At 47.3% G+C, this 25070-nt stretch overlaps 1 protein-coding gene across 2 annotated transcripts in view; it reads left to right on the top strand.

Moving 5' to 3' along the window:
* ASH1L (ASH1 like histone lysine methyltransferase) overlaps nucleotides 1–25070 on the top strand; it is an 81597-nt gene that overhangs the window by 27598 nt on the left and 28929 nt on the right. For both annotated transcript variants that reach the window (XM_054994124.1, XM_054994131.1), the window contains exons 4-7: nucleotides 11249–11350; nucleotides 12670–13381; nucleotides 15051–15233; nucleotides 21635–21729. In XM_054994124.1, the coding sequence (XP_054850099.1) occupies nucleotides 11249–11350; nucleotides 12670–13381; nucleotides 15051–15233; nucleotides 21635–21729 (1092 nt within the window). The remainder of the gene's footprint in view (nucleotides 1–11248; nucleotides 11351–12669; nucleotides 13382–15050; nucleotides 15234–21634; nucleotides 21730–25070) is intronic.

Genomic DNA, 25070 nt, shown 5'->3' on the forward strand with positions numbered 1-25070 from the left:
ACTTCTCAGCATATTGTGCAGCAGGGGTCTGCAGAACCGCTTTTGGACTGTGCCAAGATCAAAGCTCCTGAACCTTTTTTGTTAGTAGCAGGGCAAGAGCGGCTCTAAGGTTGAGTGGACACTGGGGGACCTTTGGGCATCTCCTTATAGAATGTATGAAGCCATCTATCATTTTCTTCATAGTTGTTACTTATGCATTCTTTTTAAAATGGAGGATTAATGCAATAAAGAACCTTCACCTTTGAATCACAACCATGGATTGCCCCTGCCTGACATCAGTGCTTAGTTTCTTCTGCTGTGAAATTCAAGTTTTGCTGTCAGATCTTTGTGTGCTATTGCAGGGAGAAGTTTGAGTTGTAAAACTCATCTTTAAGAGCCAGACAAGATATGCTGGAAGTAGCTATGTTGGTGGTTCACATGTTGTGCCTGCTTGCATAGTAATTTTCTTGCAACAGAAGATTGCCCCTTCTGCTTTATTTCCCTGTACTCTGTAGCTGCAGCCACTTTTCTCCAGTCCATCCCAGTTTGCTGTTGCTGTTGGAGCCAGGCTGGGACAGAAGTATGGCGTGATGAGGCAGGGGACAGGGAAGCATTCAGCTCTTCACACTCATCTTTTCTTGGAAGGTTTAGACCAGGCCTTGACACATTTTCTTTGGCTGTAGGAGCCAGCCCACACATTTAGGTGTCAGACTCATGATCATAATTTCTAATTATTGCTTCCACAAAACCTAAAACTAATCACTTCACAGCTTCTCATAATTTTATCCAAGCTGTAATATGACTAAAGTGTTGCAGTATATAAATAAATATGGAAGTACCAACCCTGGCTGCCATCATAATAAAAGCCTCATAATAAACATCACTGCTGAAAATACTAAGCACCACAGTTACATTTTTAGGGGCCTGGGTTTTGTTGAGTCTTCGATTAGACCTTCCTTCCATCCTTGCTTTATAAGATGGGACCAGGCATGCAAATAACAAACATGCCCCCCCCACTTTCATGTCCAGTATCTGAGCCTTGAAACTAGCCTCAAGAAGTTCTGTCTCTCTGGAGTACAGAATTGTACCTGATGAGTGTAGTGGCTTGATTGCTCATGTAGAACAGTGGGGTATTCGAATGGGCTGCTCCACTTTAGACAAGGACAGAAGTTCCATTTCCGTCCTTTGCTGGCTCTTTTGGCTGTCTGTCAGCAAGGACTTTTTTGTCATTGGGGAACATTCCAGCTTGCAACTTCTGTACATTCGGAAGTAGTGCAATCTGCTCTGCCCCCTTGGCATTCTACTGCATGGGTGGAGCAGGCTTTTCATCCTTCCTCGCTGACTTGTCCAGCAGAAAGAAGTGGCCTCAGTGGGGGAGGCAGAGGCTTCTTCACATAGGCCCCTCAGAGCCCTCATTAATAGCAAGCGCAGCCTTCAGGTGAAGGGTTCTTGTTTGCTGGCCAGTTCCACGTTCAGCCTTGATACACCAGAGCCCTCTTTTCCTGCTAGAAACCTAACATTTCCAGAAATGTTGAAACTATGGAGGGGAAAAGAAGTCTTGGTTTAACCATTTTCGAGGGACCTCCGCCGCATTTTTAAAGAATGTGAAATATATGTAATGCTTGTCAAAGCTAAATGCTACTATTTTAAGAACATAAAGTCTAGTATGTAGAGCTTTGGGAGATAAAACTTGGCTATATTTATGGCCTTTAACAGTATAAACGCCTTTATTTACAGCAGCTGCAAAAATACACAAGTGCTAAATTAAGCATGATGCACCCTGACCTGAATATCCCAGGCTAGCCCGATCTCAATAGCAAAGCAAGGTCAGCCGTGCCTTAATACTTGGATGAGAGATCACCGAGCAAGTCCAGAGTCGCTATACAGAGGCAAGCAACGGCAAACCATCTCTCATCGTTTCTTGTCTTGAAAACCCTATGGGGCCAGCGTGCATTAGCTGTGCCTTGACAGCAAGAGAGGGAAGTGATGATGCACGCTGTCAGATTCCTTAGCTTCTATCTATTGGGAAACTAGGAAATAAAGTACATTGAAAATAGAAAGCATTGACATTGTAGTGAACAAAAGCTAAGACAGTAGTAGCTGGTCTTTGTATTGGTATATAGACATCAGCATGTGAAAATGGAAGGAACTCGTGTTTTTAGAGAAAAGGCTTAGATCGTCTTGCAATGACTATGAATACTTCGTTACACTCTGTAATAATACAAGTGTCGCACTAACTGTATGTAAACATAGTTGTTTAGTCTTATATTTAGATTCCAGTCCATCCCAGTACATCTTATATCCCTGAAAATAATAATATATTTTCATGGTGTTTCTCAGGTCAGAATTGGCCTGTTTGCTCTGAGTTTTCTAGGAGGTTTTCATGTTTCTATGAATCATGCCCACGTTTGTTTTACAAGCTTTTGTGCGTTATCAGTTTTTTTCACTTGTTACAGAAGATGGAGGAATCTGAGGCAGGTGTGAAAGAGAGACCAGAGGCCATGTTCGGAGCACAGTCCTGACTTTACAGTGCAGGATCCTCATGTTTCTGTATTTTGCAACGTTTGAAAACTCTGTCCCACCATCGGGCCCTATAACTTAAGGAATCTGATCAACCACAGCAGCAATATCATCATCATCATCATTTACCTTGGTGCCTTTGAATATCGGACCAGTGAGATTTGGCATTTCATACTATCAAAAGCAGCATTTTAAATTATTAGAGCTTTCAGAAGTCTACCCCTCCCATCCATTTTTTCTTCCTTTTTTCCCTTTTCAAGCCTCTAGCAGAAACCAGGTTTTCCTTCCACATTTTTCTGGTCTCTTCCCTTCAGCTTCTGTTCTTACTGATCTATCATGGCAGGCCTTCTCTGGGTCCTCGCCGATTGCAGTGTAGTCGAACCCAGATACCCTACAAGAGCATTGAGCATTCTTGCGGCATGTAGATCTGCTTTCTGTTCCGTTTTTACACAGGAGAAACTGAAGCTAAGGACTTGGCCCACGTCTGCCGGTGTATTTGTAGACGGAGCCCGTCTTGCACATTTGGCGTGGGCAAAGTCCACCCACTTTCAGTGCTACCTTGAACTTTTCTAAAGCAGATAGAGCTGTGCTATGAGGACACAATGTTTTGTGCCTTCACGCAGCAGATTTGGTGAACGCAGAGGATCGGTGTAGTGAGTGAAGAAGCCTGCTTGCTTAAATTGTAGGCTAGATTGCTGCAGTACAGTCACAAATGCCCCATTCTCCCCAAAGCTCACAGGATAAGCTTGGAGAAGCCATTCTTTTCTGGCCTCTCCTACCTCAGAAAGTCAGCTGTGAGGATAAAATGGGGAAAGGGAGAGCCATGTACACTGTCCTTGGGTGAATGCTCAAATAGAAATGCATTCGATTGTTGTGTAATATTCCATGGCTGCTGCTGCTCCGTCCTTAGGTACTGCTTTTTTAATATGTGGAGATAAATAGATATAGAACTGTTGTATATTTTACCCACCACCCCCTTCCTGCATGGAGCATAGGGTGTTTTAACTGACTGTTTCCTCCCCGTATTATCCTTGCAACAACCTTGTGTGATAGGGCGGATAAGAGGGGGTGACTGGCCCAAGATCATCCACCGGGCTTCGTGGCTGCATAATAGTTTGAATTTGGTCCCCCAGTCTAACACTCGTCATTGCACCTCACTGGTTGTCCTGTCTCTAGATAGTGGAAGGAGTTCTCGTTCTTTGCGTGTGATGGCAGCATCTTGATGCTGCTTCCTGCCTCTTTGTTTACAGATGCAAATAACTGGAGGGGAGGGGGTTAAAAACAAGTCCCTATTGCAGTAGGTTAGTTAATTGTGTATATTCTCTCTGCACATTCTTTACTCAGGTTGTGCTACCTGTGAGCAAAGGAAAGGGAAGGAAAAGATCTCCCCCGTATACATTAGAATAAAAATTAAGTGTATCTAAACATACTTTGCCCAATTCCTTCATCAACAAACAAAACTGAAGGTAAGTAAGGATAGAGAGCGAAATTAAAAACGGGGAGAACAAGGTTCACGTACCTATTCAGCCACAAAGCTACTGGGCGACCTTGGGCCGGTTATCCTCTCTCAGCCTAACCTACTCAATATGGTTGTTGTGAAGATAAAATGGAGGAGAGAACCATGCGTGCCACTCCGAGCTTTGTGGAGTAGGACAACTCGGGGGGGGGTAATAACATGATACCTGGTTTCTCAGTAAAGGAGAAACGAACAAATACCATACCTATCACTGTGTAAAGGTAATGCTTTATAAACTGAACAAAATTGCCTCATGAAAACTGCATACATCTAAATCTTTCAAAGGACATTTGGTGTTAATAAAGTCTGAAAATTGGGAGGAGGTGGAGGGAAAATGTTTTATTTAAAAAGAACCTCATCATGGCAGTCTACAAATTTGGGGGAGGGAAGAGGCTGGATGAATACTTGTCAGGAGGGATGCTTTAGGCTGATCCTGCACTGGGCAGGGGGGTTGGACTAGATGGTCCGTATGGCCCCTTCCAACTCTGTGATTCCAAGAGGGACAGCTTCCCAGTCAGTGACTTCAACCACAGATTGTTACCATGGATCGGGTCATGTGGGAAACGTGGGGACAGCTTTCCTCTTAAAAACCTCAACTGTTCCCATGCAGGTGTGGGTATGAGGGAGCAATTGACCCTTGGCAGACTGTTTGCCTTAGTGCATGAATCCAAGTCCAGCCACTGACCCCCAAGCTCCCCACAGATGTTCTGCCCCCCCCCCGAAGTAGGAAGTTAGAGGGCAGTAGCACCTCTTTCGTTGGTGGACAAAAGTGCAAGCGACTTCTATGAGGGGCCCGGCTTTAGAAACATAATATAATGCACAATTTTTAGACAGCCTTGGTTCGTGCAGCATGATAGGAGAAGAGGAAAAGAGCTGCTGCTGAGAAGGTGAACTCTCTTAAACCAGATGTGCCAGATGTCTTGGAAGGGTAGATGGGATGGGAGCACGAGCAGGAATTGAGAGGGGAGGGGAAGCAGGTGGGGAGTTCCTCTTAAGTGGTGATTAGAGGCTACTGACATCTGTTTGAAAACACTGCCTGTCACCCGCTGGTGTCTTCTAGAATCGCTTCCAGCTTTTCAGCTGCTGCTCCCAGTCAAGTATATCTGAGCCACTTTGGGGGCTATGACTAATCACCATTATTATTATAATATATATACCGCATTTCAAAGTAACATAAGCCAAAGGGGGCAGTTCTCTGCCCTGAAGAGCGTACCATCTAAATTACAGTGGTAGAAGAGACAAAAAGGGGGGTGGGGTTGGGGGGGGGGAAGAGCTGAGCGACTCATATGCCAGATGTGAGCAAATGCAGCGATGCATAGACTTTTTATGCTGGCATAAGAGGGCTAAATGCGAAGCAAGACAAAACTCATGGAATACCTGTTGTGAAGGCCAACCAAAATGACACACAACATTGCACAAGCCTCCAAGTTCATCATTGCTCTTCTATGGACTAGATATTACATTTTTAAAAAAATTGTGAATTGTATGAGCAACCCACCTGGAAGCTACTTCAGAGATGCAAGATAGCAAGCCTTTTAATGTCTAGTTAGTCAGTTTTAGCCACCGCAGGCCAGTCACTATTTTCATTGCCTTTTGCTCTGTGCTTTAATAGAGTGAGTGGTTCCTGCGCTGCATACACTCTTCCTAATCTGAACTAATTAATAAACAAAATATATTTTACTTCTGGTGTCAAGAGTTACTGAACGTGTGCCTGCACTCCCAGAAACGAACCCAGAGGCCAAAGAGTTTCAAAACAAAGGGCCAGACCCCCATAAAGCTGCTAGGAGTTTCAAGTGGCTGTTGGTTCAGTGCTTGGGAACGGAAGCAGGGGCTCTGTAGATCTAGACAGATTTTCCAGATCAAGATCTTAAGACCCTGTCTTGTCCGCCTTCAGTGATGGATGCTGACAAGCTCAAAGTTTGATTGCATTTTGGAAAGAAGACACAAACAGGAGAGGCTTTGAAAAAAAAATAGGGTCCAGCAGTGTCCAGATGTCATTCCAAAAGAGCACTAGGGCGCTAGTTCTCAAACTGGGGCACGAGGATTCAAAGGATAGAAGGCAGGTAGACCCTTTGACTCCGTCAGCCACATGCTGGTAAGTGGACTGCCCCCAGCACAGGGCTCTCACTTGTAGCAGCGACAGCACTACGAAAATATTTGACGGGAATAACTTGTCAGTTGATAACAATCCCAAAACAAAAGCCGCCACAGAATACCTTCTATTGAAACCAAGCCAAACAAAGCAGCGTGCAAGGTTTAGAGGTGTGCAGAACTCCTCCTCTCTGGATGTTTCCAAAAGGATGTGTCCTGTACTCAGTGAAAGCAGCTACGCTTTCTCTGCAGGACGCTGACAAAGAAGCCTTACGATCACGTCTTGCGAGATCTTCTTTTCCCCCCTTATGCATACTTTTTTCTTTTTAAGCATCCAACCTGATGGAACATGCTGGTCAGCTTAGAATCTTGCATGCTCTGTTGTGCTGTTTTAGTTGGTCTTACGATACTGTGTGGCATTTTTTTTTTTGCGTTTTGCTGTGGGCGGTGCAGCAGCCGCTCTCTTTTTTTTGTTGTTGTTCACTAACCGTGTCCTTATCTTCCCGGCAGGACAAGCACGAAGCCCTTGGCTTTCTCTTTGACTGTCCCCCTTTCTTTGCTCCCAGTTTTCAGTTTGATACAAAGTCATGTCACCTTTCCTGTTAGAACACAGCAGGGGTACAGTCCTTCCTTCCTGCTGTCTCCTCCACAAAATCTTGGGGTCACACTTGAGCCACCTTCACTAGCGCAACCTCCTTTCTGGCCTTCTGCTGTTCTGCTTCACCCTCTTTGCTTCTGTCCAGCACTCTGCTGTCAGAATCTTTCTCCCTCTCATCACTCTGCCCACGTGACGCACATCTTTTAATCCCCGTACTGGCGTATGGCTACTCACAGATCCAACATGTTGCACGCGCACAGCTACCTTGTTCTTCTCTTCCGAGCCCATGGTCTTGTCCCTCCTTTTATTTCTCTGCTCTCGCAGCCCGATCCGTCCCTGCCCGTGACCTTTACCCCTTTAGCCTTCACCACCCTCAGTCATCCAGAGGTTTCCCACTCTCTTAGACAGCTCTGCCCTTTCTGCCTTGGCTGCCTGTTACGCCTGGAAGAGCGTTTGTTGGATACCCCTTCTCTTACTTTCTCCAAATCCCTTCTCAGACTCCACTTTCCCCGTGAACCTGAAGCGTAAAGTAAGAGCCAAAAAAGATGTCATGTGCGACCTGAGTTGGGGCACAGGTGCCCATCCTCACTTGCTGTCACGCTGAAGAACTGTGCGGGTTGCCTTAAAACTGCTCTGTTGAACTGTGGAATGCTGCGAGGGGGGAGGAGGGGCTTCCAGCTTCACTCCCGTCCTGTTTTTACCAGCGAAAACAGCCATGGGGGAGCCAGAGGAAGTGGCAAACAGCCCCCCCCCATCCATTTCTGATGAAAAGGTGTGGTGAGAGTCTGGAAGCCCCTCCTCCTCCTCCCTCACAGTGCTCTACAGCCCGACAGAGCAATTTTAAGGTAGCCTGCTCAGTTCTTCGGCACGACAGCAAGTCGGGATGGGCATAGCGTCCTGATTTGTATCAAGTGCAACGTCTAGTTCGGCTCTAAGCTTCAGAGTGTGTATTCCCCTATTTAGCATTCCCTGTTTCTCCACTTGTTGTTTTGCCCCTGTGTTGAATTTTGAACTATTAAGCTGCTCTCAGGCAGGGGACTCTGCATTTCTGTTCTACAAAGCACCAAGCTCCTGGATGGGTACAATGGAAAGAATAAGATCAAGGGAGCTTTTTTCCCCCTGCATGGCCTTTCCCTTTATGATCTTTAGGTGGAGGTTCAGTTCTGTTCTTCTGAATGACTTGTTGTGACATACGACGAACATGAGTCAGCAGTGTGACGCAGCAGCTAAAAAGGCTAATGTGATTTTTGGCTGCATCAGCAGAAGAATAGTGTCCAGATCACGTAAAGTAGTAGTAGTATCACTTTGCTCAGCTCTGGTTAGACCTCATTTGGAATACTGTGTTCAGTTTTGGGCGCCGCAGTTTAAGAAGGATATTGACTAGCTGGAATGTGTCCAGAAGAGGACTACAAAGATGGGGAGGGATCTGAAGATCAAGTCCTTTGAAGAAAGATTGAAGAAGTTGGGTAGGTTTAGTCTGGAGAGTAGATGACCGAGAGGTGATACGATAGCCATCTTTAAGCATTTGAAGGGCTGTCACACAGAAAATGGAGAGTTGCGTATTTATTTAGGTTATTTATAGTCTGCCTTTCTCACTGAGATGGATTACACAGCAGGGGTCAGTACATTCAATTTCAAAAACATTTCAATAAACAACGTAATTGGGGTATATAAATGCAAATTTGCAAAACTTTAAAACTAGCAGATACCGAATACAGAGTTGTTGAAATGCTAAACAGAAAACAAGCAATTCTCAGACTGGCCTATTAAACAGCATATAAAAGGTCCAGTAGCATCATACAGCAGCAGACAGTACAAGTACAGTCTGCAGTCCTTATTCCATTACTTATGCATCTCTTTGGGACTCCCTCCCTAGAGTACAGCCCTCCTATCTGAGTAAAAAGCTCTCATGAAGCATTCCGTTTTGCATTGTTTGCGGAAAGCCAGGCGAGTGGGAGCTTTCCTGACCTCTTCTGCTAGGCCTTTCCATAAAGGGTGGGGGGAGGCACACAGAATGCATACATGTATGGGCAGCTGTTGATTTCTGTCGGACCAGAACCAATGGGTTAAAATTAAACCAAATGAGTTTATAGCTAAACATTAGTAAAAATTTCTTGACAGTAGGAATGGTTCCTCAGTGGAACAGGCTTCCTTGGGAGATGGTGGGCTCTCCTTGGGTTTTTTAAAGCAGAGGCTAGGTGGCCATCTGTCAACTATGCGGATTCTGTGAGCTTAGGTGGATTGTGAGGGCAGGAAGGCATGAGCCAGTGCTCTGTTCTCATGGCTGTTTCTTACGTGCCCAGGGTAATGCCGATCACCACTTCGGGATCAGGAAGGCATTTTCCTCCAGGCCAGATTGCCCAGGGGTCCTGGCAGTTCTTGCCTTCCTCTGGGCACAGAATGTAGGGATCACTGGGGGAGTGGGGGCAGAGGTTGCTGTGAATTTCCTGCATTGTGCAGGGGGTTGGACTACATGGCCCTAGGGTCGCTTCCAACTCTATAATTCCATAATAAGAACATCAGAGCAGCTGTGCTAGATCAGACCAAAGGTCCATCTAATAATCCATCCTCTTTCTCTCAGTGGCCAACCAGACCCCCCTTCCAGGCCTACAAGTGGGAGGAGATGGCCCCAGACTCTCCCTTTTGTGGCTCCTCAGCAATAGTATTCAAAGCAATTCAGAGGATCAGTACCTAATCTGCAAATTCTTGCATGGCACAGTAGGCTCCATGCACGTGACTGCACACAGGGAGCGCTGCCTGTTCACCGGTAAAACTTGTGTCTGCTTCTGGACTCGAAAGCCTTAGAAAGTACAGCAGGTTTAGAGATGGATGGGGATGAAGATTTTATTTTAGAAACATCTGGATCTTCTGCCGGTGCTATGGTCAAGACGACATGTGCCACTTCCTCCTTATCCTTTTACAAGGACTGTCCTGTGTTGTCCCCAGTATGAGACACGTGGATCATCCAGTAGTTCACAGCCATATTTGCTCATTCACTTGTCCGTGCAAACCATTGTTCCAGAGTTGTGGTACATCAATTGCCTGCAGAGGAGGACTGGCCGAAAGAATTGCCTGCTGAGTCGTACTAAAGGTCCATTTCGTCCAGCATCCTATTCCCTGCACTGGCCAGCAAGGATGCCCTGGGAAGCTTACTTAATAGGGCAGGAAGGCCACAGTCTCCCCCCACCCCCCACCCCCAAACCTGTTGTCTCTCAGCAACGGGCATTCAGAGTTCTGCTTCCCCTGAACGTGAAGATTCCATATAACTGCTATGGCTCACAATAATAGGTTGACCTGCCCTGCTCTATGAATTTGTCTAATCCCCGTTGAAAGCCTCTTAAGCTAGTGGCAATGAGTTTCATGAGAAAATGAAATGCTTGCTGCCCTTTCCTGAGAGCACCAACTTAATCATCGGGCGCTCTCAAGTCCTAGAATTATGTGTGAGGGAGAAAATATTCCCTTTGTCCACAGTGTTGGATTTCTGTACACCAGGCACAATTTTATTGACGCGCTCTGCTTCCCTGCCTGATCACCTGGAGCAATTCTACTCAGCGCAGGTGAGAGCAGTGAGAGATTTTTTCTGGTGCCAGCATAGAAACTTGCAGCCCAGGGCAAGTATGATAAATTAGGATAAGCTGCTTCTTTCAAATGACAAGAGAGGACTTTTTGGAGACTGAATGCTCCGAGATGCTTTCGTTGGGACTAGACCTATTTAAATCTGAGCCAACCGGTTATAATCAACCATGGGCTAAACATCTGGAGGATGGTTATGTGGTAAGAGAGCTGCAAGGCTGAGGACTTTAAAGTGGTGCTGCAGAATACAGTTTGGAAATGCAAGGATGAGTGCTGAGCGTTAAGGCGCGGGAGCCCTGGAACCTCTGACGTTAGCGGCGTAGGTCATAGCAGCTTCACCTGTCATCAGTCAAGCGGCTTGATGCCAAATGATAGCAGAGGGAGCTTATTTTCTTGCTGGCCTGCTGATTGTGGGGAGGCCAGAGAAAACAGGCCATGTGTATCTGGTTTTTGAGATGCATGTTTTGAAAAGAATGTTGGCTATAAAACTAAGAGGGCAGCGGGTTCTGTTTGCTGATAGGTAATATTAGAAGAGGGGTGAAATCCATCCCAGCTGGACCTACCCATCAGTCCCTGCGTGGGGAAGCCATGCCCTCTGTTTTATTTGTTTTACTTCTCAGATCTGTGCCCCGCTTTCCTGTCCACATGCTCAAAGGGGCTAACAAAACCACCGTTGTTCGTAACGGTTACAACTCCTCAGCAAAATGCTGTAGCATGCACGGGGGGGAATCATTTAGGAGACATTTCTCAATGGGCTGGATTTTGGCCACTCGTTTGGCTGCTGATGGTTGAAAGAGTTTGAGTGACCTCTTCAGTGATGAAAAATGTCTTTCTTGGCCCCACCTGCTGCTGACAAGTGGTGGTACCTTGATGCTTTTGGAACATCCTCCATGCTCTTCGCTGACATTGGTACATATGGCTAAGTACTTGCCTTTCCTTTGACTTTTCCTCCTCCTCTGCTCCTTCACCAGGCACGCTTCCAGCGCAGGACAAGTCCTCACAGAGGCAAACAGAGGTCACGAGCTGCAGCCCTTCCAGAAAGAGGTCTTCGTCTGAGAGTACATCTTCCACAGGCAAATAATATTTCTCCTCCTCCTGAAAGCTGTACTAAGTGTTTTTCTGCTCACAGCCGTTCTGGAAAGGCTGGCCAGTCTGAAGGACTGGTAGCCTGTGGGCAAGAAGTGGCCCCCAGGTCAGGCCACTTCTTGCTCCCACCTTCCCTTTAAGTGTTGTTACTTGCACCATTTTCCAGCTGTCTTCCATGCCAGCTCAGGAACGGTTAAAGTTGGGAAGAAGGAATGGGTGGGATCACTTGTGTGGTTGCTGGGCAACCCATGCAAGCATCCTTGTGGCTTCTGGATTAGTAGGCCAATCAAATTTGTCTAGCCATGGGTCTCTGATGACTGCACCATTAGGTTTACCTGCTTCATGGAACCAACCTAAGATCTGGAAAGGGCTTGAAAATAATCTAGTTCTACCTACCCAAAGGCACGATGTCTCCAGTTGCGTCTGAGGCATGTGGCAGGCCCCCCCCCCCGCCCAAGACCAAGTGATCCAGAAGCCACCAGCTTGTATTTCCTTGTCCGTTCTTCCTTCTCTCCATTCCAGCTCAGTGCTCTACACTAAGGCAAAGATGGAAAAGGAAAGCAAGCAAGCAAGCAAGCAAACACACACACACACACACACACACTAGCAGCCTTCTTCAATGCCATCATGTTGCTGATGCAACTTGTTCTACAGCTGACTGCTGATGGGGAGAGAGGAAGCCCCATCTGGGAAAAGGTAGCAGCAGGTGGCATTTTAGCAGACAGCAGCACTCGGGGCAGATGAAAATAGCAGTGTTGTTTGAGACGGGTGTTAGAGTTGGATTGTTGTAGCAAAAGGGCATGAATGAGCAACAGGGTGAGGACAGAGGAGGGTAATGAAGCCTCTGCCGTGGCCCATCCTTCCCATGAAATTCTTCCCAGGCACGTCTGTTAGAGAAGATGGTCTTTGTTAACCAAATGCTCCCCCAGGCATGCCTGGCCAGCGTTGCAGCTGTCACAGGCCTCATGCACTCGGGTTGCCTGATCCTCTTGGCTCTTTTCCAGGAATGGGGGGAGGGGGAAGCAAACGGCAGCTCAAGGACAGACCATCAGGATTCTGTATCCCCCCCCCCAAACCCATATTGTGTAGCCGAATTATCATCGGTCACTGCAGCTGTTTAGGTAGCTCCGTTTCCTCAACAGATGGCAAGCTTGTGAGGCATCTTTGAGAATTTCTCCCCTCCTTGGTGTGCTGAGGAAGGATGTTCATACAGGAGCTTCTTTTTAAAAAAAGTCCAAACAAATTGTTTTAAAAAGCAAATTCGAACCTGCTTATGCATGTTATTTCCCCCCCCCTCCCTCTCCAGTGGTTGGGATGCCTGCACGAAGTACACGGCTAGGAAGCGCCGTGGAAGATTCAATGGATAATCTATTGCAGCACATGTCTCAGCACGATAGTCAGGCTGTGTTGGACAAAACCCTTGAGGCTGTCATGGCAAGTGCCCCTGCTCCCCCTTCTAGGAGCCCCAGCCGAAGCCCCAGCAGGGAGAAGAGCAGCGGCCTCTTGGTCACGGGTGTTCTGGGCGACTCGGGCAACGAAGGCCTCTCTCTCCTTTCCGACCGCTTGTCAGGCAGTTACTCCCCGCATCACCTCAAGAGGAGCATGGTGGAAGCCATGCAGCGCCAGGCGAGGAAAATGTGCAATTACGATAAGATCTTAGCCACCAAGAAAAACCTGGACCACGTGAACAAAATTCTGAAAGCCAAGAAACTTCAGCGACAGTCACGGACCGGCAACAATTTTGTGAAGCGCAGGCCGGGCAGGCCCAGGAAGTACCCCTTGCAGTCGATGGTTTCGGTGCACGCCCTCCAAGTGAGCCGGTTTGTTGGCCCAGACCTGGACAGCGGGGACAAAGACTGCCTGCTCCACCGCGGCCCCGACACTGTGACAGACGCTATAGAATCGGTGGTTCAGGGGGTGAATGTGAAAGGGTGGAAGAGGAAGAGGTGGCTGGAGGAGGAACAAGCCCGGAAGAGGCAGAAGCCTCTGCCAGAAGATGAGCAGGAGAGCAACAAAAGGTATGGTATGCCGCTGGACTCCCAACTGCTCAGAGAATTGCACCACCTCGTGTGGGAGCAAATCAAGTTTCCCAGCCCTCATGGTTGGGGTAAAAGAAAGTGCCTGATGGCAGCACCGACTATTTGGCTAGAAACGGTCAAGCTGGGATTGCTCAGTGTTTTGAGAGGCTGGCCGTCCCTTCCCTGAAGGCCCCGTAAGTGCTACATAGGCCTTGCTTGGCAGCTGCATGCATCCACCTCCCTTTTTCTGGTAGCCAAACCAGAAATTCCATGTGTGGTTCAGATACATTCACTGAGTGCACCATGCTCCCTGTAGGCTTCGCTGCCAGGGTTGGATTGGCCATGATAGCCACTGGGACTTCTCAGGGAGCAGGGGGCGGGGGGCGGAGTAGTGGCCTTCCCCACTTTGGCTGGCCCATCCCAGTGGAAGTAGTGCTGTGCCTGGCCCACCTGAGCCCTGTGTGGTCTGGGGGAGGGAGTGACTGCCCAGCCTCACAAAGCCTGGGGGGTGGGTGGGGGGAGGCAGCACACTATTCAGAGGAGGAGGCATCCATCCCCGTGCTGTGTGGAAAGAGGCACCCAGACAGCTGGGCAGGCAGGCCCCCTCTCCCTCCCTCCTTCCTTTGGGGGTGCAGAGGGTGGGGCCCTTTTCCAGGGGTGTTTTTCCTTCCCAGTCTACCCCCCCATCCACTCCTTTAAAAGGTAATGAGGCATTACTCAGTCTGAATTAGCTTTTCTCCAAGTCCACAAATCTCCCCCTTGTTTGTTTGTTTGATATTTGTAGTCTGCCTTTCTCACTGAGGCGCAAGGTGGATTACACAGTGTAAGTCGCTACAGTTAATTTCAAAGACATTTCAGTAAATAACTTAAGGTACACACATGCAAATTTGCAAAGATTGAAACCAGCAGAAATCCAATACAGAGTTGGAGAAACGCTGAAACCGAGTATAAGCCATTCTGTGACTGGCATATTGAACAACGTAGAAACCAGCCAGCAGGATCCCTCCCACATCGATAAACGGTACATGGTGAGAAAGTCCACAGTCCTAATCCCTCGACTGATACACCTCTTTAAGACCACCCTTGCCGTAATTGCCGTGCCTGACCCATACTTGAGCTGGGCTTGTTGCAGTGAGTGCAGGCTCCACGTCTGCTGAAATGTCATTGAACGCACCGTGGTGCCTCACTTCAAGTCTGAGCGCAGGTCCACTTAGGCCAGTCCTGTCTATTCTTACTGGATGTAGCTTTCCAAAATCTTACTCGGGTCCTTTCCAAAGCTGCTGCTGGAGATCTTTTTTGCCTGTGATGCCAGAGACTGGATCTGGGATCTTCTGCATGCTCTGCCACTGAGCTGTGGCCCCTCTCCTTGAAACAGGCTGCCCCCAAACTGCTCAAGATTTCTTCCTAAAGACATGTGAAGCCACCTTAAACTATCAGATGACTTGCGTGTCTCGCCTAGCCTCTGTCAACAGCTCCGCAGTACCTCAGACAGAGGTCTTTCCCAGATGCTTTTTAACTAGAGTCGCCCGGGATTGAGCCTGGGACCCAACGCATGTGAAGCATGCACTTGGATGCTGAGCTGCGAGCTACCCCCATGGGGTTTTTCTCCTGCTGCTGTGTCAGAATAAGCTTGTGACTAGTGTGTTCTTCTGCCTTGGTGTCCTTCCAGCTTCCCTGAGACTGCAGCCGAGTGCCCCACTCCTGATGAGGCAACGGTAAAGCCGCCCGAGCCGGAGAAAGTCGAGCAGCAGCCTTTGGCTTCCCTTGTCCAGCGTGAGAAGAAAGCTCCCCGCCCCCCAAAGAAGAAGTACCAGAAGGCAGGCCTGTACTCTGACGTGTACAAAACAACCGAGTAAGTAGGATTGCTGAATTGCCCGCTAAGTTGCTTGCTTACCCATCTCCTGGAAACCTGCAGTTGAAACTGCAGACCTGTGAAAATGCTACACACCTTCCCAGGTAAACCCCGATCTGAGAGAGGCCTGCAGCAGCCATGGCTGTATTGCAGGTGCCAGTCTCAGGAGGAGGTCAGGCTTCTTAGCTCGAGTGTTTTAAGCATCCTTACATCAAAAGGCATGTTTTTAAAAATATGTATTTTATTGGAACAAGTTATAATAACTGTGCTTATATACCGCTCTTCTAGACAGATTAGTGGCCCACCCAGAACAAAGTCAGTGTCATTATTGTCCGAACATCTACTGAATTTATAATAATAATAACAACCTTGTGTTTGTATACCGCTCTTCAGAAAAATGTAACGCCACACTCAGAGTGGTTTACAAAGTCAATATTATTATTATCCCTACAGACAGACTCCCAGTGAGGTAGGTGGGGCTGAGAGAGGAGGAGGAGTGGGGAATCAAACCCGGTTCTCCAGATTAGAGTCCCACTGCTCTTAACCACCACACCAAACTGGCAGTAGTGGCATTTGAACCGGCAGAGTGCTGATTCGCAGCCCAACCAGTCAACCTCTATGCTACAGCAGTTCTCTGTAGGAGTCCTCTAGGAATTGCAGAAGGAACTACTAGGAAATTTCCCTCTGACTCATATCCCCCCTTCTAAGATGCTGTAAGCAGTTAGAGACTCAATCGGGCAGATTTCCCTGCCCCCTCTGTGACCCTCCCCAGGGCCCAAACATCCTTTCTCCAGGCCTGGTATAAACTTGTAACAGAGGCCCTTACAGACAAATGTTCCTATCCCCTGTGTATAGCGTCGTGATTCATGAAAGAGAAATGTCTAGTTAGTTTTTGAGGCGACATAAAGAGACTTTATAATATGATGACAGGGAGATGGCAGCTCAGGCCTAGTCCAGGGTTCTGGCTCCACTGCCTCCTACATTCTGAGGGCATTGAGCTGCCCTGCTCTGGACTGGCATCCTTAGGGTGGGCGGGTGTCGCAAGGCAGGAGTCTGGGGAGATTTGCGCAATGATCGGGATACGGAAATCTCATTAGGGTAGACAGGCAAGGGGCTTGGAATGTTCTGCAGCAAAGATCTGGTTGACCCTAAGACCTGCTGGAGGCCTCTCCCCCAGCCTTCCTTGGAGACCTGCCCTCGGTGCTGAAGGCGCCCGCTCCAGCCGGCCCACAGCACGCCCTGGGGCCTTGTGAAGAAGCATCCCCATGGCTGCTGGTGGTTCAGAGGACAACGGAAGTGCTCCTTGGGAGCAGAGATCGAAGGCGTCGCTCTTTCGGGACTCCCCCTGCACTTCTCTGGGGGTCTTATCCTGAGCGGCCACATCTGTCGGGATGGGTCTGAGTTTTGATGCATGACATGAGCATGCTCAGTTCTTGCTCCTCGGGCTCCTCATTTTCAGTTTGCAGAGTAAAATTTTTCTGTATTCCTATGGGGACTGCTGTGTGGGTGGGCATTTCTGTGAGAGGCCTCGTTGCCTGGCCTTCCTGTTGGGCCCCTTTGCCATCATACCCCACCGTTTAGAGTGCTATTTAACTATTATTTTAACGTTATGGGTTTTACTCGCACACCCGTTCCTATTCTCCTTTATCCTTTTCCAGATTAAAGACTAGATGGAAAGGGGGAGGGGAGGAATATTTTTATAACTTGTATGAATTAGGGCTTTGGGTGGGTGGGAGGTGTCACTAGTTGGTGTAAGAAGCCATTTAAAATTTTCAGCCATCGCCCTGTATAAGAAAACAACAACTAGGCCTGCACCAAAAGGCTAAATTCTATGCTATATATTTATGCAAATGTATATTTAACTTTCCTTGTTATACTATAATAATACTGCCAACTTTAATGGGTTCTTGTAAGGATTGTTGAAATAATGTCCTGTTGCTTATTATTTACGGAATTCATCATGGTTATATAATTATATTATTTGCCATCTTTATTATATTTATAGCCCACTTTTCAGACATTGTGACTCACAAGAACCCTCAGGCTTAGAGATTAAAAGGACGAGGGAAAGGGAGGGAATGGAGGTCAGTCTTGACAATGTCCAAGAGAAATAAAGCCCTTCGTATCCCGCTGGGAGGGAGAGCTGATCTTCCCTTGCTCCTGGTCATCTTGGGAAGGAGGGGGGCTGCAGCCAGCCAGCGACCCTTGGACCAGTGGCCAGTGGCAGAGGCCAGAGTATCCTTCCTTCCCTTCTGTCGTCTCTGGCAAGCTGGCCACAGGAGCAGAGCTCTCCCCGTTCTGTACTTAGCTCCTTCTCTGCTTGATGGCTTCCTCTTGAGACAACGTTCTTCCTGGCGGTGGAAGGGTCTTTATGACAGCTGTGCCTGATCAGGAGTGCCCGGCAGGTTCACGTGTCCCTTCCCCCCTCTGTTTTCTCTCTGGTGCATTTCACTCCTTCCTCTCAGTTTCAAAGCTCATCATAGTTACAGATGTAACTATGGGGTAAACCAAAGTTTACAGATCTGACTGCAACTGGCCCAAAACTGGAACTAAGTGAAATCCTTAGTACAGAAATAAGGTTGCATGCTGCACCATGAATGGTGCAGACTGAATCCAGCTGGTAGAAAATGTGCTTCCTTCTGACCTCAGAGGAGAAGGGGCAACATGATGTCTGCTCTGTGGCATCCTGTGAGCGCTTAGGATTAGCTCTGTGTAAATACCGTGTGTATTATGTTGCTTACGTTGCCTACCTGTTCAGGGTGGGGCAGTGGGCACACGGTGCCTGAAAGCTGCCGCCGTTTCCATATGTTAATTGGTGCAAGCGATGTTAGTGAGGTTTCAGAGCTGCTCTACCCAGGGGAAGCAGCTAGCGCAGACTTGCCTTCGCGCTGGGACCTCGGCTGATGAAACTCGCCGTCTCCTCTTCAGAGCCCACATGCAAAATTCCTGAACGGCATCCAACTTAAAGAATATTTTGCTCACAAGATGTGTGACTCATCATTGTTTCCTAGGAGGTTTTTCCCCCCCCTTGCTTCGTTCTTGAAAGGCTAGCTCAGAAGACTCTCTGGAGGCCAGGGAGTGGCTTACTCACCTACCAGATCAACACTCTGCTCATGTAAATAACTTTTGACCAGACTGAGTGAAGAACTCGCCGTATGGCCTCTAGTTGCTCTTTGGCGGCGGCGGCGGCAGCAGCTTCAAGTAGTGGAAGGTGTCATGTGTCCTGCAGAGGGAGCCGAACCATAGTAGAGATGGATTCTTTCTGCCTCCAAAGCAAAACATGGGAGACCCATAAATAAATGTGTTGTGCTCTTTGTAGGGCAACTTGGAAATAAATGTTTCCTCAAGGATATAATGTGAAAACAATGATCATGCACATGGTTTCCTCAGAATTCATGTACTTGAAATCATATTTTGAAATAACCAACTATAGACATCATTTTTCAAGGGAACAAAAAGTCCCAACGCTCCGTAAATGGAGAATCTTTTATCTCTTCCTTTTAAAAAAGGTGGTCCATTTCCCATCTCCTGCTTGTACAAATAGTTAAGACATTCCAGCTTGCTGTTCTCGCAGTGCATTTATTTCACCGCATTTGCAAGTCTCTGATACAGAAAAATCATAGATTGTATCACAGTGGTGTGTCTGCCACTTCCTATGCACAGTCTATGCACAGGCACAGTCACTGCCTTGCTTCAGTGAAATGTGCAGGCTGACGCAGGCCCTTGTCAAGCATCCCCTTGATACTTTGACGACTGAGGCCCGAGTAATGTAAATCTCAGCAAGGAAGCCGTATTGGGGGGTGGGTATAATATTTTTATTAGTATTAAGCAAATTAACATTTAACAATAGTATTATAGCCATAACAACAATGAAAGAAAATGTTCCACATTACATCTGAAGATAGATTTAACAAATAGATAAATGGAATATTAAAAAAAAAAATTCCTTATTATACAGATCATTGTATATTTTTCCAAAAGTAAATTTCTATGATTTCTTTGACTGTTAACATGCTATAAACAAACATAATACTAACAATGATTTATATTTAGCCAGTCTTTTTACCTTTTAACTCTGTTAAATCTTCTTTAACCACTTAACTTACAAATATTTTATTCAGATGTTTATTGATTGAATTATAATACTAATTATATACTTCCTAAACCACTTACCCACCCCCTCCCTAACCCTCCCCTCTCTAACCCATACAACCCCTTTGCATAAAAGTAAACCTTGCATCTTGGTTGATAATTAAATTATATGATCTTAATATATATTAATATCTATTAGCTTTATGTATAGCCCTACTGAATTAGTGTGATACCACACACACCAATTTTGGGTACCCTACTTAATCCAGGCCCCCCCCCAAACAGATAGAGCTATAAAACAAGGGGAGCTATGCTGAGAGGACTGTAACCTCCCTTCCCCCAAACCTTCATTGTTTTAAGGCATTCAATGGGTAATACAACGAACTGCACATATATATAAAAGCATGCTTAAATTTCAGGAAGCTGTATTTGATGGGCATTACAGCAGAGTCTGAAACAACTTTTCTCTGGTGACTTGGTTCCAAAGGAATGCTTGGAAGTAGGGAAGAGCTGTGTCCAAACCAGCTAATCATGTGATTCTTATTAATTAACGTGATTAGTTGGTTTATTTAACAGGTTGATGAATAACTAAAACAGTAGCTCTGAAGAAAAAAGCATTTTTCAAAGTAATATGTTTTAGAGCCTTTTCATAGGTAACGCCCCAAAATATACCGCAGGCAGCATCTTTTAAGAGGCCGTCCCTTCTTTGAATGAAAAAGAGGAAATGCTTCTCCTAAAAGGATGCAAGTCATCCAAAGGCTTAAATGTATGATTGAAGACTGTTTTTCTTTAATGTGCAGCTGGATTAATGAGGGAGGGGAACTTTTTATCCAGCCCAGCGGATCTGAATAATTGCCTGGATGTTGCAGCCGTCCATGAAAGGTGTTTCTGTTGCTCTTTCGTATGAATATAGGATTCCCAGGAGAAAGGTTGTGAAGGCTGCCTTGTGTGTGTGCTTATGTGGAACTGAAATGGAAGTGTTGGGCTCTGATCCTTTTAAAGATATATATTTTTATACTGGCGTGTACAAAATACTTAAATAAGTAAGGAAGTGACAGGGTTGAGTAGCAGGGATAAAGGCTGCCCCAATGGGGTGACCTGGGCATGTGAATGTAACCGTTAGAATGACACAGCACCCTCTAGTGTCAGTACAGTACAGTACATCTGCACTGTTACCTACTCAAGGCCTGTGTACAGTAAGCCAAAGAGGGCAGCTGGGTATGCCAATATGGGCTGGAAACCCCACTGGAAATGAACTGGGAACTTTGGGGCAACTGTTTGCATAATCTAGTTATGTGTGACTGTCTAAATCTGCGGGCAGTTGTCACAAACGTGCCAAATGGAAGTTTGAATATGTGTTGGCCGTACTGTACAATGTTCTTGTTCGAAAACCGCTACCCAAAAATGCAAGAGGAGCTCTCCAGTCTTAGGAAAAAAATGTCGATTATAAACCTGAAGATATGCCCTTCAAAAAAAATGTGTCAAGTTGTTACAGGTTTTTTTTAATAAATCTAGAAGAATGTTTCCAGGTTTGCTTCCCAGCATAAGGACCAGAAACCTTTGTAGACTGGTGTTCTGTGGGCTTCCGGAACTCACTGCTTGAAGCTCCAATCCCCCTGCACAGCTTAGCTTGCTGTAGTTAAATGTGTTGCTTACTTGGTAGCGGTTTTCTTCTTTGAGCTTGCAATCCCAGCTCTTGCAAACAATTCTGTTTTATTAATATAATTCTTGGAACAGCACTGTTAGGTGGGTACAGTTACCAAAAAGGAGGGGTGGCCCGCCCTGTCCCTTTAATAGAGGCTTAATGGGCTGTTGTTAACCAGGTGGTGGTGTTTGCCTCCATGCCATGAAAGCTTCAGCTGCCCATTTCCACACCTTCAGCCTCTGTTAAAGGGGCAGGGCATCTTTCTCCTAGTCGTTGGCAGCTGTAAAGGAAAACCAGGAGTATTTTTCACACTTGAGAGACTAAAGCCCCTGAGGCATGATTTGAACTGGGGACTTTCCATTCAACAGGCTTGTTGTGAGCGTTGTGCTTTTCTGCGCTGGGATGAGTTCATGGTGACGAGCTGCGATGCTTACTTTGAGAACCAGCGTGGTATAGTGGTTGGAGTGTCAGGCTGCGATCTGGGAGACCCAGGTTCAAATCACGCATCCGCTGAGCCTGACCTACCTCATGGGGTTGGTGTGGGGAGAGAATGGAGAAGGGGAGAATATTGTAAGCCAGCTTTGGGTCCCCATTGGGGAGAAAGGCGGGGCTTAAATGAAATAAGTAAATAAGCTCTTCCTCTTTCTGCTTCTCTCATTGTCAGCCCCAAAAGCCGCCTGATCCAGCTAAAGAAGGAGAAGCTAGAGTACACTCCGGGAGAGCACGAGTACGGATTGTTCCCGGCCCCTATTCACGTGGGTGAGTACTCTGTGTATACTGTTGGGGGCCGTGCCCCTCCTTACCGCCAGAGGGTTTTTTTATTTTAATGGTTCCATGGTGGTTGTGAGTGAAGTTTGAGTTGAACATCTCCAAAGGAAGCCATTTATAGAAATGTTATTCTGGGATGCTAGAGAGATTTTTCTCATATAACAGAGATAGGATAGGGAGGAGGAGGAGTTGAGACGATCTTTCCTCCTCTACAGGTTATATCACTGGAGGGTGTGTCTAGCTGCTAGGCAGGCACGTTGCGTTAGCTTGTCTTTTCTCGTCTCCCACTCTAGGCCTATAAGATGTATCTACTTGTTGGGAGCAACATGAGTTTGCCCCGGCCCTGCATTTGTATGTGCCTTCATTTGTGGCAGGAACAGGGTTGACTGCTAGGTGGTAGCTGTGTGCAGAATGCAAGGTGTCTTTCTGTCCTTCTAGTCGCTCTGAGATGCTGTTGCACCCCAGAGCACCTGAGCCCTGGAGGAGAAGGGGGGAGGGACATGGGCACAGCCCTGTAATGGGGCAGAAGGTGGTACCCTGGTGGGCAGTAAGGGCAGGGCAGGAGGAGATGGAAGGAAAGACAACCAGGGCAAGTTCCCAAGAGATAAAAGACCTACTCAAGGACAAAGGTCTCTTTGGGAGAAGGCACGTGGAAGAAGAAACTGGATGCTCCAGAAGGAAGAGGGTAAAAAGGCCCAACTGAAGGCGGTAAGGGAATAAGTAACTGGCTGAGACCAGCTAGGAACAGAGATGAAGAGCAGCCAGCCTGGCTTGAGCTCTCCACAGTGGACTGGAAACTTATTTTCACCCCTTGAGAATGGTGTCGTGGCTAAGCCATTAGTCTAGAAGGACATGGGTTTAACTTCCTGCTTATCTGTGAAGCTCACCGAGTGATCTTGAGCTCGTCTTACTAAGTCGCTTCAAAAGCTATGAGGATAGAATGGAGTCACTTCCCCTGTGCACACTTCCTGGAGAAAGGGGGTGGGTGGGAATACAAATGCAATCAGTCATGTTCTCCAGAAACTGAAGTTGAAATTAAGATTATTTAGTGACAGGGTGGCATTTGTCCATCAATAACCATGCAGCAAGCCAGAGAGAGGAAACAGGCATTGCTGTGCCTCTGATGCCGCACCTCGTTTCCAGCAGTGGCCAATTAGATGCCTCCTGGGAGCTCACAAGCAGGGTTTGAACTCTTGACAGCTCTCTCCTGTTCTTTGTCGCCAGCCTTTACTGTTCAGAGATATACTGGCTCTGAGTCTGCAGGTTCCCCTTATCTGTTGTGGCTTAAAGCAGTCCATGCTTAGTGCCCATCACCACATCTTGAGGCAGTGAGTTCCTTAAGCCACTGAAGCAATTTGTGAAGAAGTACTCTCTTGGGTTGGATCCTGCACATTCGTACCGTGAAGGACAGTGCTGTTCCCCTGGTGAAGCCTCTTGCATCAGGGGAAAGTTAGTTGCACCAAGGACAAAGTGCCGCCATTAGTGGGACAGGTCAGCAGGATCCAGACCTTTCGTTTCTCTCTGCTTCCTCCCCCTCCCCACTCAGCTTCCCTGAATGGCTCTGATCTCCCCTTGCATTATGAAAGAAGGAGAGAAATTTCCACCTCATGTTCCCGTCCTTGATTCTATGAACTTCTCTCATTCCCCCCCACCCCACTCCAACAGTAAAATAGCTGTGCTAGTCTGCAGAGGTGAAAAGGCAAATAGGATAAGGACATTTCTGACATTGAAATGACACAGGGAAAGCTTTGAGTGCTTCTTCCGCCTCATCGTCTGTTTGGACCCTGGAGGCTTGAGGGCCTTGTGTGTCAGTCTGTGCTCCTGTCCCCCTTTTTCTTGGCCAGTTCATGACCTCTGGTTTATTTGCACCAGGAGACACAAACAAACACTGCACTGTAAAGATAAGACAGCTTTAATGACTCCGCCTGGCATAAGAGGAGAGCACTCTCGCCTCCCGAATCGAGTTACGAGGATTATTTCTCTGCCCTGGCTACCTCGTCTGGGTGCCTCCTTATTGAGAGCGAGCGAGCGAGCAAGCGCTCCCTGCTCTCTGGGCTGGCTGCCAGGCCCTTGAAAGAGCCTTTTGTTTTACCCAGTGAGGTCATAGAAGTGAAAACAGATTCCCAGCGGACTTTGCTGCTTCCTGGAACTCGCCAAGCACAACTTGAGGCTTTGAAAAATAAGAACAAATTTTAAGAGCGAGTTGTACAGAAAACATGACAGCTGCGCCTTTTTCCAGGGAGTTCTGGTGGAGGTGGGGAGAAATACGGGGCGTCAGAGTGAAGCCAGAGCACTGAGACATGTTCAGTAGACGACACACCCTCCCTCCCAGTCCGTGTTCATCTCCATCACCCTGAATTCTGGACATAGCATCCCAGTGGAGGCAACATTTTAGTATTCATTGTGTGTGTGTGTGTGTGTGTGTTTTAATCCACTGCCTAACACTCACTTATTTAGTAAAGCAAATTAGAGTCAAACTCTGTGGTCTGCCTCTACACTGTGTCTGGGGACAGCTCAGGTGAGAGTTCCGGCAAACCTCTAGAGGAGTATATGATGAGCCACAAACCGGCATGCTGTCGGAAAAGGCACTTGCTGCATGGGTGGTCCTGAATTGGGAATCTTCTGGCCAGAGGAGGCTGGGACTTAATGTTGTAAGCTTCCTGGAACAGTGTGTGCGTGTGACCTTGGATGCCCTCTCCAGGCAATAGGGGCCTGTGGGTAACATGACGTTTCTTGGGTCGGGATCGGCTTGGCTGTTGCAGGCCTGGTCTTCTGTTCTTGCGTGGTCAGCCTGACGGCTGCAATGCCAGGCTGCAGCTTCTGGCTTCTTCACTTGGCCAGCGTTCAGTTCTAGCAGCCCATCCCCACAGCCCTTGGCTAGAGAAAGGCATCCTTTCAGGACGACCAAAGCCCAGCAGGTTATTCTTGTGAGAGAAGCTGTGGTCCGTCGGGGTGGGGGGAAGGAGACCGTTTTCGGTGATGGGGGACACAAAAAATGTCCCAAATGTCCAGGGCAGGAGTTCCCAACCCTTTTGAGTATCTTTTTTAACAAAGAAATTTTGCAAACCCCGTCAAGATAGTAGCTGTACTAATTAGTACCTGTTGATTGAAAAAATACATGACCGAAAGATTAAAATGACAGTGCTTAGCGCACGTATGAATTTGTGGGTCTGTTGCAGTAACTGCAGCCCTTCAGCAGTCCCCAGCCCCCAGGCTGGGAACCACCTCTCAGGTCTGATAGCTCCGCACCCTGGCATGTGTGTGGCAGGGACATTTACACTTTCCACCTCAGTTGCCAAGATGTGTAGAGCCAAGCCTGTCTTTTATCAGCC

This window comes from Eublepharis macularius, chromosome 1, assembly GCF_028583425.1.
Source record: "Eublepharis macularius isolate TG4126 chromosome 1, MPM_Emac_v1.0, whole genome shotgun sequence".
NCBI classification, from domain to species: domain Eukaryota; kingdom Metazoa; phylum Chordata; class Lepidosauria; order Squamata; family Eublepharidae; genus Eublepharis; species Eublepharis macularius.